The sequence below is a fragment of the Drosophila simulans genome, chromosome 2R (genome assembly GCF_016746395.2).
Source record: "Drosophila simulans strain w501 chromosome 2R, Prin_Dsim_3.1, whole genome shotgun sequence".
In the NCBI taxonomy this organism is placed as follows: domain Eukaryota; kingdom Metazoa; phylum Arthropoda; class Insecta; order Diptera; family Drosophilidae; genus Drosophila; species Drosophila simulans.
In genome coordinates, this window is record NC_052521.2 from 15,223,612 (window position 1) to 15,236,707 (window position 13,096).

General features: G+C 42.1%; 1 protein-coding gene across 3 annotated transcripts in view; it reads right to left on the bottom strand.

Moving 5' to 3' along the window:
* LOC6735029 overlaps positions 1–13,096 on the bottom strand; it is a 32,932-nt gene that overhangs the window by 18,892 nt on the left and 944 nt on the right. Inside the window, exon 1 of one of the 3 annotated variants that reach the window (XM_016181666.3) lies at positions 2,069–2,411. The exons of the other annotated variants lie outside the window; for them this stretch is intronic. Within the exon in view, the coding sequence (XP_016028305.1) occupies positions 2,069–2,177 (109 nt within the window). The 5' untranslated portion in view covers positions 2,178–2,411. Of the gene's footprint in view, positions 1–2,068; positions 2,412–13,096 lie in introns of those variants that run through there. 3 annotated transcript variants of the gene reach the window in all.

Below are 13,096 nucleotides of genomic sequence, written 5' to 3' on the forward strand. Positions count from 1 at the left end.
GTTGAGTCATAAAATTGGCTTTCTATCTGGCCGCGGAGCGAAAAGGAAATGGCAGCTGCTAGGCAGAGAAATGGGGAATGAAGCCAACCATTTTGGGGGCAGACTCTAGGGCTGAGAATTCTAATTTTATTTATTTTATTTCAATTCGTGTCTAAGTGCTCAAGTTTGGGTTTTCTTTTGTGGGCTCCTAGAATAAACTGGCAAGTTTTAAATAGTTGAAGCCAAAGTCTGAAGGCTAATTGCGGAGTCTGGTAATGGGAAGTTCGTGTTGTCAGGCGCTGATGAGTTGCTAAAAGTATCTATTTTAAGCATTGAAAGCCTCAATAAATAACATCCGCACAGTGGATTCATAAATTGTGACACCAAAATAAATAAGGTACAAATGCGCCCCAGCGGATTTTGTATGAGTATCTGCGATATCCTTGATCCAAAGCCTTTTGAAATCAAACGGAAAGGCGGCAAACGGGAAGAATTCATATAAAAGAGCATAAGTTAAGTGAGGGGGAATGCTTTTCATGCATAATGAAGATTTATACATTGAGGAGCCCCAACATTAGGGGCTTTGCCAAATTGCAAGCACGTGCGAATTAGAATGGAAATGCGGTTGGAACCTAAGCCAAGAGTCCACGGCTCGGTGGGCACTTTGAATAGTCGAACCTTTTGGCCCTCCAATAAATGTTTAGTATCTGTGGCAGCGGCGGGAATGTGGCGAGTACATAAAATTAAATTGTCAACTTCCGTAATGCGGGGGCATAAACAGAGAACCGAAAACCACTCGCCACCCTCGAGCGTTCGCCGGCTGACCGAAGTGGCATCAAAGTGAAAATATTATTAAACGAAAAATAAAGCAAAGCACCCGACACCAGTGCCACGAAATCGGAGACAAAGCAGCCGGAGATGAAGGACATGGCCCAGAGAAGGCAACTTTTTGGCAGTCCACTTATTTCGGTCGACCAGACACACTTGACAGTTGCCACAAAGCAACCGACGGCGCCTGAAACCCGGAGTCGCAATATAAACTTCGGCCTGTGCCGGATGTGGCAAATTTGGTGGCACTACAAGGGACCGAAAATAACAGAACCGAGTGTAATCAAAATCGGAATTGAGCTTAGCTACCCTCTATTCCCGCAATTGGCAAGGGATGTTGTATGCACATGAGGTGGACTGGATTTTTACAGGAAGTCAAGTCGAGAAAAAAAAACTGGGTTGTGTAAGGAATAGGATTTTATGGTCACTTTGGCGTGCACATTTGAGCACACTTTTAGTTTTGCGTAAAGGAAAGAATTTAAGCTGAGTTTATCTCTAGAGAATGCTGTTACACATAAAATAAAAAAGAATTCCTGCCATTTTCAACAATTGCCAACTTCAATGGATTGATTAGCAATATTATATTTTAAAAACATTTTTTTATGTATTTAATATCAAATTCTTATAAGTTTTTGCTGCAGTGCCATCCTGCTTCCATGTATCTGCTTTTCCCGTAAGATCCTGCCACCTTCGGCACTTAACTTGACAGCGACGTCACATTTAATGCCCTTGACGTCGTCTATTTAAGTTCAATTTATTTGCGCCCAGGCGGCTAAGCGAATGCCATTGATCGATTCTTGGCAAATGTCCGCTGCCAGCTAGTGAAAAGCTGCACAAGCGTGTATCCCGGCGGTCCCTTCTGGCCTCACCAACCCACATCACCCATGCGCCGCGTTGACATTGGCGTCGACTGTGCCGAGATTGGGCAAATCTGGGCGATGCCTTTTATGTGGCTCCTTTACATTTTTCGCCTGCGAATGTTTTTCTGTGAGCTGTCACATTTGTCCCTTATCCATTTTATGCCGCTGACATTTCTCACTAAGCCCAAATAGAAAACGAGCTTAGGGCCCGTCCGGGAAAGATGTCCGCAAAAGGACATAAAGGATATATCGAATTTAAAATATTTGCTTGATTTGCTTGTGGCCATAATGCCATCAGGTGAGCTGCCAGCTGCCTCTGATTTCGGGAAGCAGGCGCACTTTGTGGCAATTAAACATGCTCTCTGCCACAAATGGAATCCTGCGGTTCGACTCTGCCTCACCTCTATGGAAAGCTTTCAAGGTGTTATGTCCCAATGATGAATCCATTGATTTCCGCTGACCACAATTGTTGAGGACTACATTGTGCTGGAGCGAAACCATAGTTTCCATACCAGTCAGCAAACTAAGTCTCTTCCGGCCTCAACATTTCTGGTGCACTCAATGGAATGCAATGTAGTTCGTATGTTTGCTTATTGCATAATACACGCTCGATTAAATTGTTACTGCTAATGGAAATCTAATCGGTTCCGAGAATATGCAAAGCCACAGGGATGTGAAGTTCTGAAATAATTCACTGATACATCTTGCTAGAGCTGAAAACGTCTCTTGGCAACTTAAAACCTGTCCGTGTGTGCACTTGAATTACTCAAACAACAGCTGCAATGGCCGAAAAGTTTACCGCACCGACACACACTGCGTATACGTAATGCCAGTTTACTGAGCTCAAGCTCAAAGTTTCGACTTGTGCAGCTTGTTGTGCTTGTGCTGCACTGTTTAAATGTACTTTTCAGCTATTATTTAAACAAATTGACTTTAATTCAGCAGCTGGCGACTTGCACTGTGCATGATTTCCGACCATTAAAACCTGTCGACTGGCAACCGACTGACAGGTGCCCTAGGATTGAAACTTACAGTTGAAATGTTGAATTCGAGCAGTTCGTGCCACACAAACTAATTGCAGTTGAGTGCGGAAGTTGCTGCAGCAATCATTTCAGCTTAAGACGAAACTTTCAGTGGTTGCGCACATGAAATGTTGGGGCAAACACCCGACTTGGGATTCCTATTCACGATAGGTGCACATGAGATCATATTTCAGTAAATATTTAATAAATATTTTCTGGAATGCAGTGGGTACTGACCGAAACAACTGGTGTGTAATGTTTTGAAGTATGTTTACAACCGAAATCATTTAATATTCAAATATATCTTGTCTCAAAATTTAATAATTGCACGTATAATACAAAATAGTTGATAAATAGTTAATAAATTTGTTTTATTTTTATAGCAATATATCAGGTTACTTAAAACATATTTAAACAAAGTTTTCCATTTGTAGTCCTTGGTGAGTTGCAATCCATTGGCAATTGTTCCGAATGCGGCAACAGCACAATCACATGAGAAAAACATTTCATTTTGCGAGGGAAAAGTTTCTCGACCACCGGCCATTGTTGGGCGCTTTCACCAACTCAATGGCGACTTATTTAATTTGTTTTGCTGCCACATGCTACGTGCACCTGAGCAAGCTTTGTTGCCTCTTCATGATCGCAGGCACCCCTGATTGAATGCACTTTCGACGGGTTAATTAACGAATCAATTGATAGCCGGGATTTATGGCTTTCAACTCTATCGGGTCATAAATCTATGGTCTGCATAATAACTTATAATTCATAATGGATGCACATTTATCAATCGAATTGGGCTAATTTTAATGACGAGTTGAGGGGGGGAAAACGGGGAAACTATCTGCAGCAAATTGCAGGCACTTCTGTAGGCCAAGGACAACAGCTGCGGCTCGCCGAGGGTTTTAACCCACTTGGGCCGGAAACTTTTCCACTTTCCTGTTTACGGCCACGCCCCCAGCGACTTCTATGCAAATGTCCGGACTACGGACTCCGACCCCCTGCCACGGAAGGCGAGGCTGCAGCATGGAAAATTGAGAAAATTAATTTCATTTCAAGATTTACTTCTTTGAAATTCTATTTGCGTGGCAGAGCCGCATCTCCATTCCCATCTCCACCCATCGCCGCCATCTCACCCGGCGGCCATGTACGACAACATTTCAACAAGAGAAAACATTTTTTGTTGCTGCCACTGCTATTTCTGACTTGGCCGCGTGGCATAAATTTATGAACGGCAAAACATTTCCACATGCTGCTGCGCTGCTCCTGATTCCGCCTTTTGGCATGCCGGCAAATCTGCGGCAGCAGCAGGAAATATTCAATCTATGCGGCATGTAGGAGCAGAATCTGACTCCGAGACCATTGTTAAAGCAAAGTCAACTGGGTAAATGCAAAGCATGGCAAATGAGCGGGCTTTCAATGCCCTCGCTCAAGGGGTAACCAGATTTTCGGCATCAATTTGTGTTAGATTCGAAAGCATCAAAATTAAAGCGACTTTAATGGGATATTTATAGGCGAAATATGCTGAAACGATTTAGAAGCTGTTTAGCTATTCAAATTCATCTATATTTTAATTCTGACAATTTTATAGATCAATTCTCGTGATTTGATTTCCCACTGGATTAAAAGCGTAAGAATTTTAAATTATATAATTTGCTACTGTTGATTATTTAAATTATTTTACGCTTTGATATATTAACACGCAAACCAGTTTAGTTTACCTTAATGAAATCACGAAGCACTCAAAGGAATGAACAACGGATGGAAAGGGGATTCACAGTAGCCGTGTGCGAAACTAGAATTTCCTGCGAATTTCGGGGTGTTGTTAGTATCTCGCAAGCTCCTTTGATACTCGGTTACACAGTATCTAATGACAGAATTTGTTGGCCCAGTCGCTGTCTTGCTGTCATCATCATACTTGCCCTGCTCCTTGTACTTGTCCTCGATGCCATTCCCCCATCCTTTTTTTTTTTGCTTTTGGGGGAGGGGGAGAACTTCTTTATGGGGGGAATCCACCACCACCGGTTTGTGACAGTATCATTAGGCAGTCGCTGGCGGCTCTGTGTTAAGCGTTATCATTTGTCCTTGAGCTGGTTCAAATGTGGTGCTCGCTGAGTTTGGGTTTCTGCGGCGGAATCGTGCAAATTGTGCCCCAAAGATTAAAGGCAACAATGGCAACCACATCCTAGTCAATACACCCCCTCCACATCCGCATAGCATCCCCACCAGCTTGTTGTTTCTTAATTTTTGCTTAGCTGGCAGCCGGCGAAATGTTATCTGTGTTCATAATTCGGCTGTTGTTGTTGGTGCGTCACTCGAGTGAAATTTAAGCGGCCCAGTCATAAATTATACTTGTGGCCCTGGCACTTTCGTTTCGACTTTCGCCGGAGCACACAAATATTTGCATACATTTGGGGGAAGGGGGCGTGGCCGGAGCTAACCGGTCTCAATACGTTCGAGACCATAATCAGAAATCTCCCGCAGCAAGTCGCTTCAAATGTTGCGTCACTGAGCCATCGGATTACCCAGATACTCAGCCACTGAGCCACTGAACGCCCACGCACTCGCAAATGTTCATTGCCAATAATTTCGACGGCAATTTTCATAAATTAGCCTCTTGTCTCTCTGTCTTCCCATTTTGGCCAGCAGCCACCGAAAACTGTCAACTACTTGAGCTGTAATCCAAATTGTTACGCAACGCTAAACTTAAACATACTTATTTATGCAAATACAGTGGCAAGTCGTTAGGACGGATTTTTGGTAGCCTCAAATTAAATAAAGTTAAATGTAATTTTGAAATACAAATTATGGCCTGAAGAAAGATAAATCAAAATAAAACAAAATTTAACAAATAATATGTTCCTCGGCAAATTTGAAAGATTTTATCCTAACTACAAATATCTAGTACTTCATATCGCATTACCACTGTAACCACCACTTCTCCAGCAACTCATGTGGCAAAATTTATTGAGCTTTAAACATTAATTTATATGAAGCACACTCACTTTAAAGCAGGCCAAACAAGGGTTAAAGCCGCAATGCCAGTGAAAGTGTAAATTATCACGGTAATTAACTAGGACTCGTGCACACATACAAGCATAGCTTGTTTTCCCGACCCCAACCCTATTCCTTGGCCGTATGCTCAGTCGTTTGGCTTTAGGACGCTTTGCGCGGCTCATAAATTTATAATTTAATGGAAAACCCACAAAGACCAACCGCAACTCCAACCCGCAGCCAAGTCCTCCAAATATACGAGGCAAAGTTTAATTTGAATTCGAAGTTGGCGAAAAAATAATTAAGCTATCGAATCATCGAGGGTGGATCAAGTTATAGTAACAAATAAATGAGACTGTGAATAAAACGGCATAATTATTAGTTTACAAAGTGCTTTAAAGGCTTAATAGTATTTAGGTAAAGATATTGTATGTATATTTGTTTGTATATTTTATAACCCAAATAATATAATAATATGGCTTTATTTATTTGCCATTTGATTAGTAAGTTGACCATTTGAATTGACCCTCGTTCAGCTGGCTGACCCCATCGCGCGGATGTCCTTGACAACTAAACCACCCGAATGTCCGGCAATTTGCCCCGCCCCCCTTTTTTCCTGGTGGGTACAGAGATAGCGGAGAAGGGGGAAATTTGGAAATTAATTACCGCATCATGGCGCGAAAATGGCTGCGCTAGGCTAATGCCTCAAAAGTCATGTCCAACTTTGTGTGCTCTCCGCGTTGTGCCAACTAAAAAGTTTCTAATTACGACCCTGAAACCAGGCTAAAACCCACCTTACCGCCCACAAGTCGCGCACGCCCCCCAATTTGGTGTTTTTTTATGCCCCGTTGATGTTGATGTTTAAGTTTTTAATAACATTTGCCACGGTGTTCCGTGTTTCTGTGTTAGGTGCGCTCCGTATTTCGCTTTTCCGGGCGTTGCGATGAGCCGGGGAAAGGACTAAGGAGCATGTTAATACAGCCAGCTGGCAGGCATGGAAGCCATGTAAATGGTAATTACACTTAAAGCCATAATCCAGCTTTATGCCTAAGACTCGCGCCTCCGCTGCTAAGCTCCGGCTCGAAGGATTACGCCGGAGAATTACGGTCCCAAGGAGATGGGGGGGATGCGTATTGCTTTTTTTTACTCCGCCCGACTCGATTTAATTTCACCGACTTTAAGTTCTTTTCAGTCCAAGATAAATATTCATATGGGTTAATTATATAAATTGTCCAATGATACACAAGAGCAAAGTTGCTCGCAACTTTTCGCAGTTACGCAACCAAGTCGCAAGGAAAATCCCAAGTAAGGCAAAAAAAAAAAATCAGAGGAAAGGAAAGGAAAGTCGGGAAACTTTCAAGTCTGATTATCCGCATACAAAGCAAGTGGGCTGTTTGGTAATCAGCTGAGCGACTGAGCTGCACTGAAACAATTCCGCCAGCCGAGGGTTTTCCCATATGCCCGGATCCGGATTTGGATCCCGGTTCGGATTTTGGTTTAAGTACCAAAAGGAAAAGGAAAAGGGTGCGTGGTGAGTGGTTCCTTCAGCCAGCTGAGCATAATTCCAATGGCATGGCGTACTCTATCTCGATGACTTGGTATCTTACGCATTTGTTTTAAAACGGCGGCTAGGAAGTTGCGACGCCATTTTGCCTTGGATTTTGGCGTCAATGCGCTCGTTGGCATTTAAAAAGCAGACAGTTTGCTCTAGTTGCCTCGACGCGCAATTACTTAGAAACACAGTCCCGAAAAATATGTATGTACATCTGTGTGCGCCTCCTCAATGTATGCTTGCATATTTCTGCCAAAAGTTACAACTTTTCTTGGCCAACAAAAAACAAAAAAAAAATGGAAAAAAGAAATGGAAAGGAGCGAGCGAGACTGGGAAGAAAGTTTTCACTTGAAATTCAAGCAATTGCTTTTGAAAAGTTTCAATTTCTGACAGTGTGTGTGCGAGTTGTTAGGCAAATTCTCTTTATCCTCCACGCGGCAGACCAAAAACGGAAAACAGAACACCGCTGGGGCGAGTGGAATGAAACTGAATAAAACCGAAGCAAACCGAGTTGAGTTCAGTTGAGTTGAGTTGAGTTGGCGAAAAAAAAAAATAAAAATGGAAAAGTTGCCTAATGAAATTGTGTCAGCGGGTTCGGCCTGTCCCGCTTGAAAAGCATCAAGAGTGACATAAAACACAAAACGAAATCAAGCGCGCACTTGAGCCAAATTAATTGTTGGCGCAACATCGCCTGTGCCGCCAAGCAACGCTGCACTGAAAAAAATATAGTAGAAACTAACCAGATTTTTGTAACCCTTAAAATAGGCATATTTGATGATCAAAAAGCTATAAAGTGAGATTTGCCAACTAAACAAAATGTAGTAAATCATTACTTTCAATTTCTTTCAAAAATTCAAATTTAATGCAATTTTTCACACTAATTACTGATACTTTTCAGTGCATTTGGTCCCTTCTCCACTTACCCAACTCCAAAACATTTTTTATGTCCTGCGAGCGAGAGCTGTAATTACGCCAAGCGAAAAGCAGCGAGTTAACTGGTCACTTGTTATTTTTTTTTATCCTGCGTACAAAATCAGCTCGTTAGGCGAAATTCGAGTCGAGAAAAAGGTCCTTAGATCATAATCAACCGTTCTCGATACGCGATGATGGGCCGGATTTGCCAGTCTGCGGATGGGGTCAAAATTTGCGGTTAAGCCCGCACCAAAAGGAGGCCAAGACAAAGGTAAATCACAAAACCATTTGCATTCTCTTTTGACACGGCTTTAGTGGTTGACTTACGAAGACCCAGGTAACTTTAGTATGGCCTGTCTTTAATAGCCTGCCAGGACTCTGCGCAAGAAAGTTGCCTGCTGGTTGACGGAAAAGCGGGGGAAAAAAAATGGGTCGAGGTGAAAAGTTGCAAATTGGAAAATCAGGATGGTAGAAGTGGGCCTGGATGCGAGCATCAGTGACAGCCAGCGCTGCTAAGTGCAACTAAAAAGTGTCTGAGTGTTGCATTTTGGCTTGCCCACTTCACTTTTGCCCATCCACATGTGCCACAGAGAGAATAATTTCATTGGCATCTATTAAAATGGTTATTATAAATGCGCAAAGTGCTAAGGAATGATGATTTATTCATGAGTATTTAGTTAATTTTGTGGAGTGGTAATGGATATTAAGAAGTAAAAAAATACTTTAACTTAGTTTAGAAGTTATTTTTCCTAACTGGTTATATATTACCCATCACGAAAGTCAAGAACTAACTTTCCCAACAACTTTTAAAGAAAACTAATTAAAATTTTAAGCGTAGCGATGCTTTTTTAACGCCCGGTCGTATTGCAGCTTTAAGATATCCTTGATTTTGGCTCAGTGAACTGGCACACATGGCCATGTCTTCGCATTTGCCATTGCCAAAAGGCGGCGCCTCCTTTGAATTATGTAGAATTTACGTGCTTTCAGCGCTTAAAGTGCAGCCATGTGCCCATGTGTGTATGTACATTCGTATGTGTGCGAGTGTGTGGTGTGTGTGAGTGTGGGTGTATGGGACCATTAGTTTTTGTGCTGATTATTATGGCTACCGCACCGCAGCGCAGTGTAAGCATAGAGGCATTGGCAATGGGAAGGGTAAGGGTAAGGGACCACGCCCACGTGGCGCTGCATTTGTAACAGGTGAGCTTTATGGCTCTGTTACCGTTGCAACGCATTGCATTCAACGTGGCGTGTGGGTGTGTGAGTATGCCCCTGCATGTATCGTATTAAATTATGCTTGCCAACGCGCATTTCCCCGTGCCCCTTGGCCACATTTACCACGTGTAGGTAGGCCTTGACCCGAGAGTCGCAGGAACCGAGAGCATAAAGTCTGATTGCCACGCCACCCGCCCACTTCCGCTGGGTTTCACCTTTTGGCACGTCTGGGCTTCTCAAAATTATGATGCTGGCAATGAAGACATATTGGTAAATGCTCCATTCACCCACACCATTTCACCAGCTCGTCAATCATCGCGCGTCATTAACAAATGCATCCTTTATCCCTGTGTGCCAAACGACTTTCGCTTTGTCATCTGGCATTGTCACCAGATTATCCTATTCTCACTGATCAGGCTCAAGTTTCTATGGGAACTCAAACTAAGTGAAGGGAAGGGGGTAACTATGGCATTAGCCGGTATTTATTCATCAATCAGAAACTTAGGAACTTACTAAAAAGTGCAGGGCTACAGTTAAAATCATTTATAAGCAGGTATATTCCTTCGAAGGCTGAATGAATTACCCTTCTTTCCTCAGTTTCAATACAAAAAAACAAATTTAAATGTAACTCTTGGATTTTTTCGAAATTTTATACAATGATTTAAATTCGCGTTTTTCGAGTTAACAGAATGGGAATGAACAGATACCAATCAGTTCAATTAAAATATGCACATCAAGTGCGAAGGCAGTCAACTATTAATTTCATTCGACTAATTTGGACGTGCGTGGAGGAGTCCTTTTCCACTCTTTTCAAAGGCCTTTCACTCCATCGTTTTGGGTTACAAAACAAACAAAAAAGGAAAAGAGCTCTGATATCGGAGGTCTGTGGCAATTAACCAGAGCAGCCAAGAAAAAATCAGAAACAGGCGGGGCAGGATGGAGCAGCAGCTCCTGCGATAGTTAGCCCAATTAACCCGCCCAGCCGCAAGTGGCCCACTTATCCCGAGGCAGGCATCAATGGGTTTAACTTTTTGCCCGACTTTCACAGCAATTTCACAATTTCGAGCGGAGGTCTTCACTCATACAACTACATACACACACATATTGGTGTGGGCCATGAAATTGTCATGCTCTACTAACTGTCCTAGCCGAACTAAACTAAACTATACTGAACTGAACTGAACTGAATAGGGCTAAAACTCTTCGAAACTGCAGCTGCAAGTGAAGCTGCCATATGCGACTGTTTTTCAGCCATTCGTGCCACGTGGCTTCCACACACAATGGTGCGTCAGTTTGGCGAGACCAGATTAAATTGAAAACCGTAGTGCAAAACTTTTGATTCGATCTGTCTAATGGAAGACGACGGGCCAGGATATTGGAAAAGTTCCTTGAAATTATATCGACTCCTTAGTTAGATATTTAAATCTGAGCCAGAACAATTTTATTCTTCGATTCTTGAACAAAAGGTGCTAGAAACAAATGCAAATGTATAAGGTAAAAATATATATCTTATGAAATGTCAAGTCTGACATCCGGAATTAAAGATCTAATCCGGTATATTCAAGTAAAATCAATACAACTTATTTAGATGACCACCATACAAACCGCTTGTTAAGCATCGTGAATAATTGAATAAGTGAATATTTGTACAGAGTATTTACATATTTTGGTCGTTTGCTTTTTAGCAACGCTCGATCTTTCCATGTTTATATTGATGTTCACATTCAAAACATTCAAATGGGGAGCTCCACATTTTCGGCCCCCAAAGTGACATGGTCGCCCTGCTTAGCATACAGCCTGCAGTGCAGTGGAGAATTTGGGAAATATTTTGTGTTTTTTTTTTTTGGTTACATTATGCAAATATTTGGATGCATTGAGCTGCGGATTTGGGTGCAGCGACTAGTAATGCATTTGCTGCGACCCCGCTGGCCTTCAAAAATCCCATGGCTCGATCCACAGACATGCACCGCTGGCATAAATATTGATTTATATGAGCCTTAATGTATATCTAGGCACGTTCATGCGGCTGGCTAAATATTAATGCGCTCCAAATAAAAAGCGGCAGGCGCAGCTGAAATTGCTTGTCTATTTTCCCTTTTTTTTTTTTTTGTTTTTTATTCATCGCCCTAAGCTGGCGGCATGCATTCGGAATATATTTATTTCGGCCTCTGTTTATTTCTATTTTCAGTTGCAGTTTTGGATTCTGTTTGTTTTTTCGTATTTCGTTTTTGTGTTTGTGCATTTTTCATTACAGCATTGACAGTGACAACGACAACGACAGCGACAGGAGTGTGTGTCTCCCAAAAGGCGTGTGTTGGTGTGTGGCATGCAACAATGGCTGCGCTAGATAGTCGCCAGTAGCACTCGCACTTGCTGTTGTGTGTGTGCGCTGCCCCCAGGGCCACACTGTGTGTGTGTGTGTGTGTGAAGACGTGGCACTTTTTTGTGCCTTTATTGTTGTTATTTTGCGACGACTTTACGTGCACCGTCTCCCCCCATCGACGTGCCTCCCGCGGGGGCACGCACAAAATGTGGCACAAGCAGTGTACTAGTTCCACATATCGGTATTCCTTGGAGTCGAGTACCAATCACTGTGAGAAAAACCCGCTTAAAGTGCAGAGCAATTTTGATAGTGCGTTCAAGCATTCGAGAAATAAATAATTTACAAATGGGCTAGCAATTTATAATCATTTTAAAAGGTATATTTTATTTATATTGTAACTATGTTAGCTAGTAAAGAACTAATAGTTCTTCAGCATACATAGTCAGCTTTTGCAGATATAAATATAATTTAAATTATTATATATAACAATAGCATGCAACTATTTTTTGATTATGTGTTATTTATTATTTGGATATTTTAAAATAATCATAATGATATTTTGTTTAAAATGCTAAATGCTTGAAAAGGGAATTAAACGATTGTTAAGAGGATTACATCTGAAAATCTAATAGTTTAGGAACATAATATATCTATTGCAACTCGAGATTATTAGGATATGTTTTTAGATATGTTTTTTGCATGTGCATTTTTTTGCATTGCATTTTGCATTTTTTGCAGTGCATATTCTATTCCACTTTTGGCGTGTTCAATAGGTCTATTCGCATTCACATTCCCCCGGATTGGACAAACTGGCGTTCTGCCGCTTTCTCTCTGTCTTATTGCCGGGCAATTTCTGGCTTTGTTGATTGCTTGACAAATTGCTAGTCAGCCAGTCAGACAGACAGACAGAGAGAGAGAGAGAGAGACGGAGATGCAGGGCGCGAAAGAGAGGGCGAGAAGTGGCGGCAGGGGGCAGCTTTCAGTGAGCTCAGTTGTAGACAAGTGTTGCTGTTGCCGTTTGGCGCAGGGGAATCCCCTGATTGCCGTTGTTGCGGTGTCAGCCATTGACAGGTGATGCACAGGTGATTTCCGCGCTCATCGCCTGACCTGTCACTGCACTCGACATCGGCAATGAAATGTAACAAATTAACGATTTCTCGACTTGGGCTGGGCAATCTCGTGGCCTTTGTTGCGGCGCGTCCGTGATATTTGCCACATTTAATTTCATATTTCGCCAATTTGGCTTTTGACAATATTTCATGCATTACAGCGACGCTAATTGAATTAAATCGTGTTCGGTGAACAGTACGGAATAAGCGGAATGCAAAATTGAAAAATCGTTGGCATAAATAAATAAAGAAGTATTAAAATGCGTCATTATTTTTCTGTAATTTTTACGCCTCGCTTTTATGTGGGA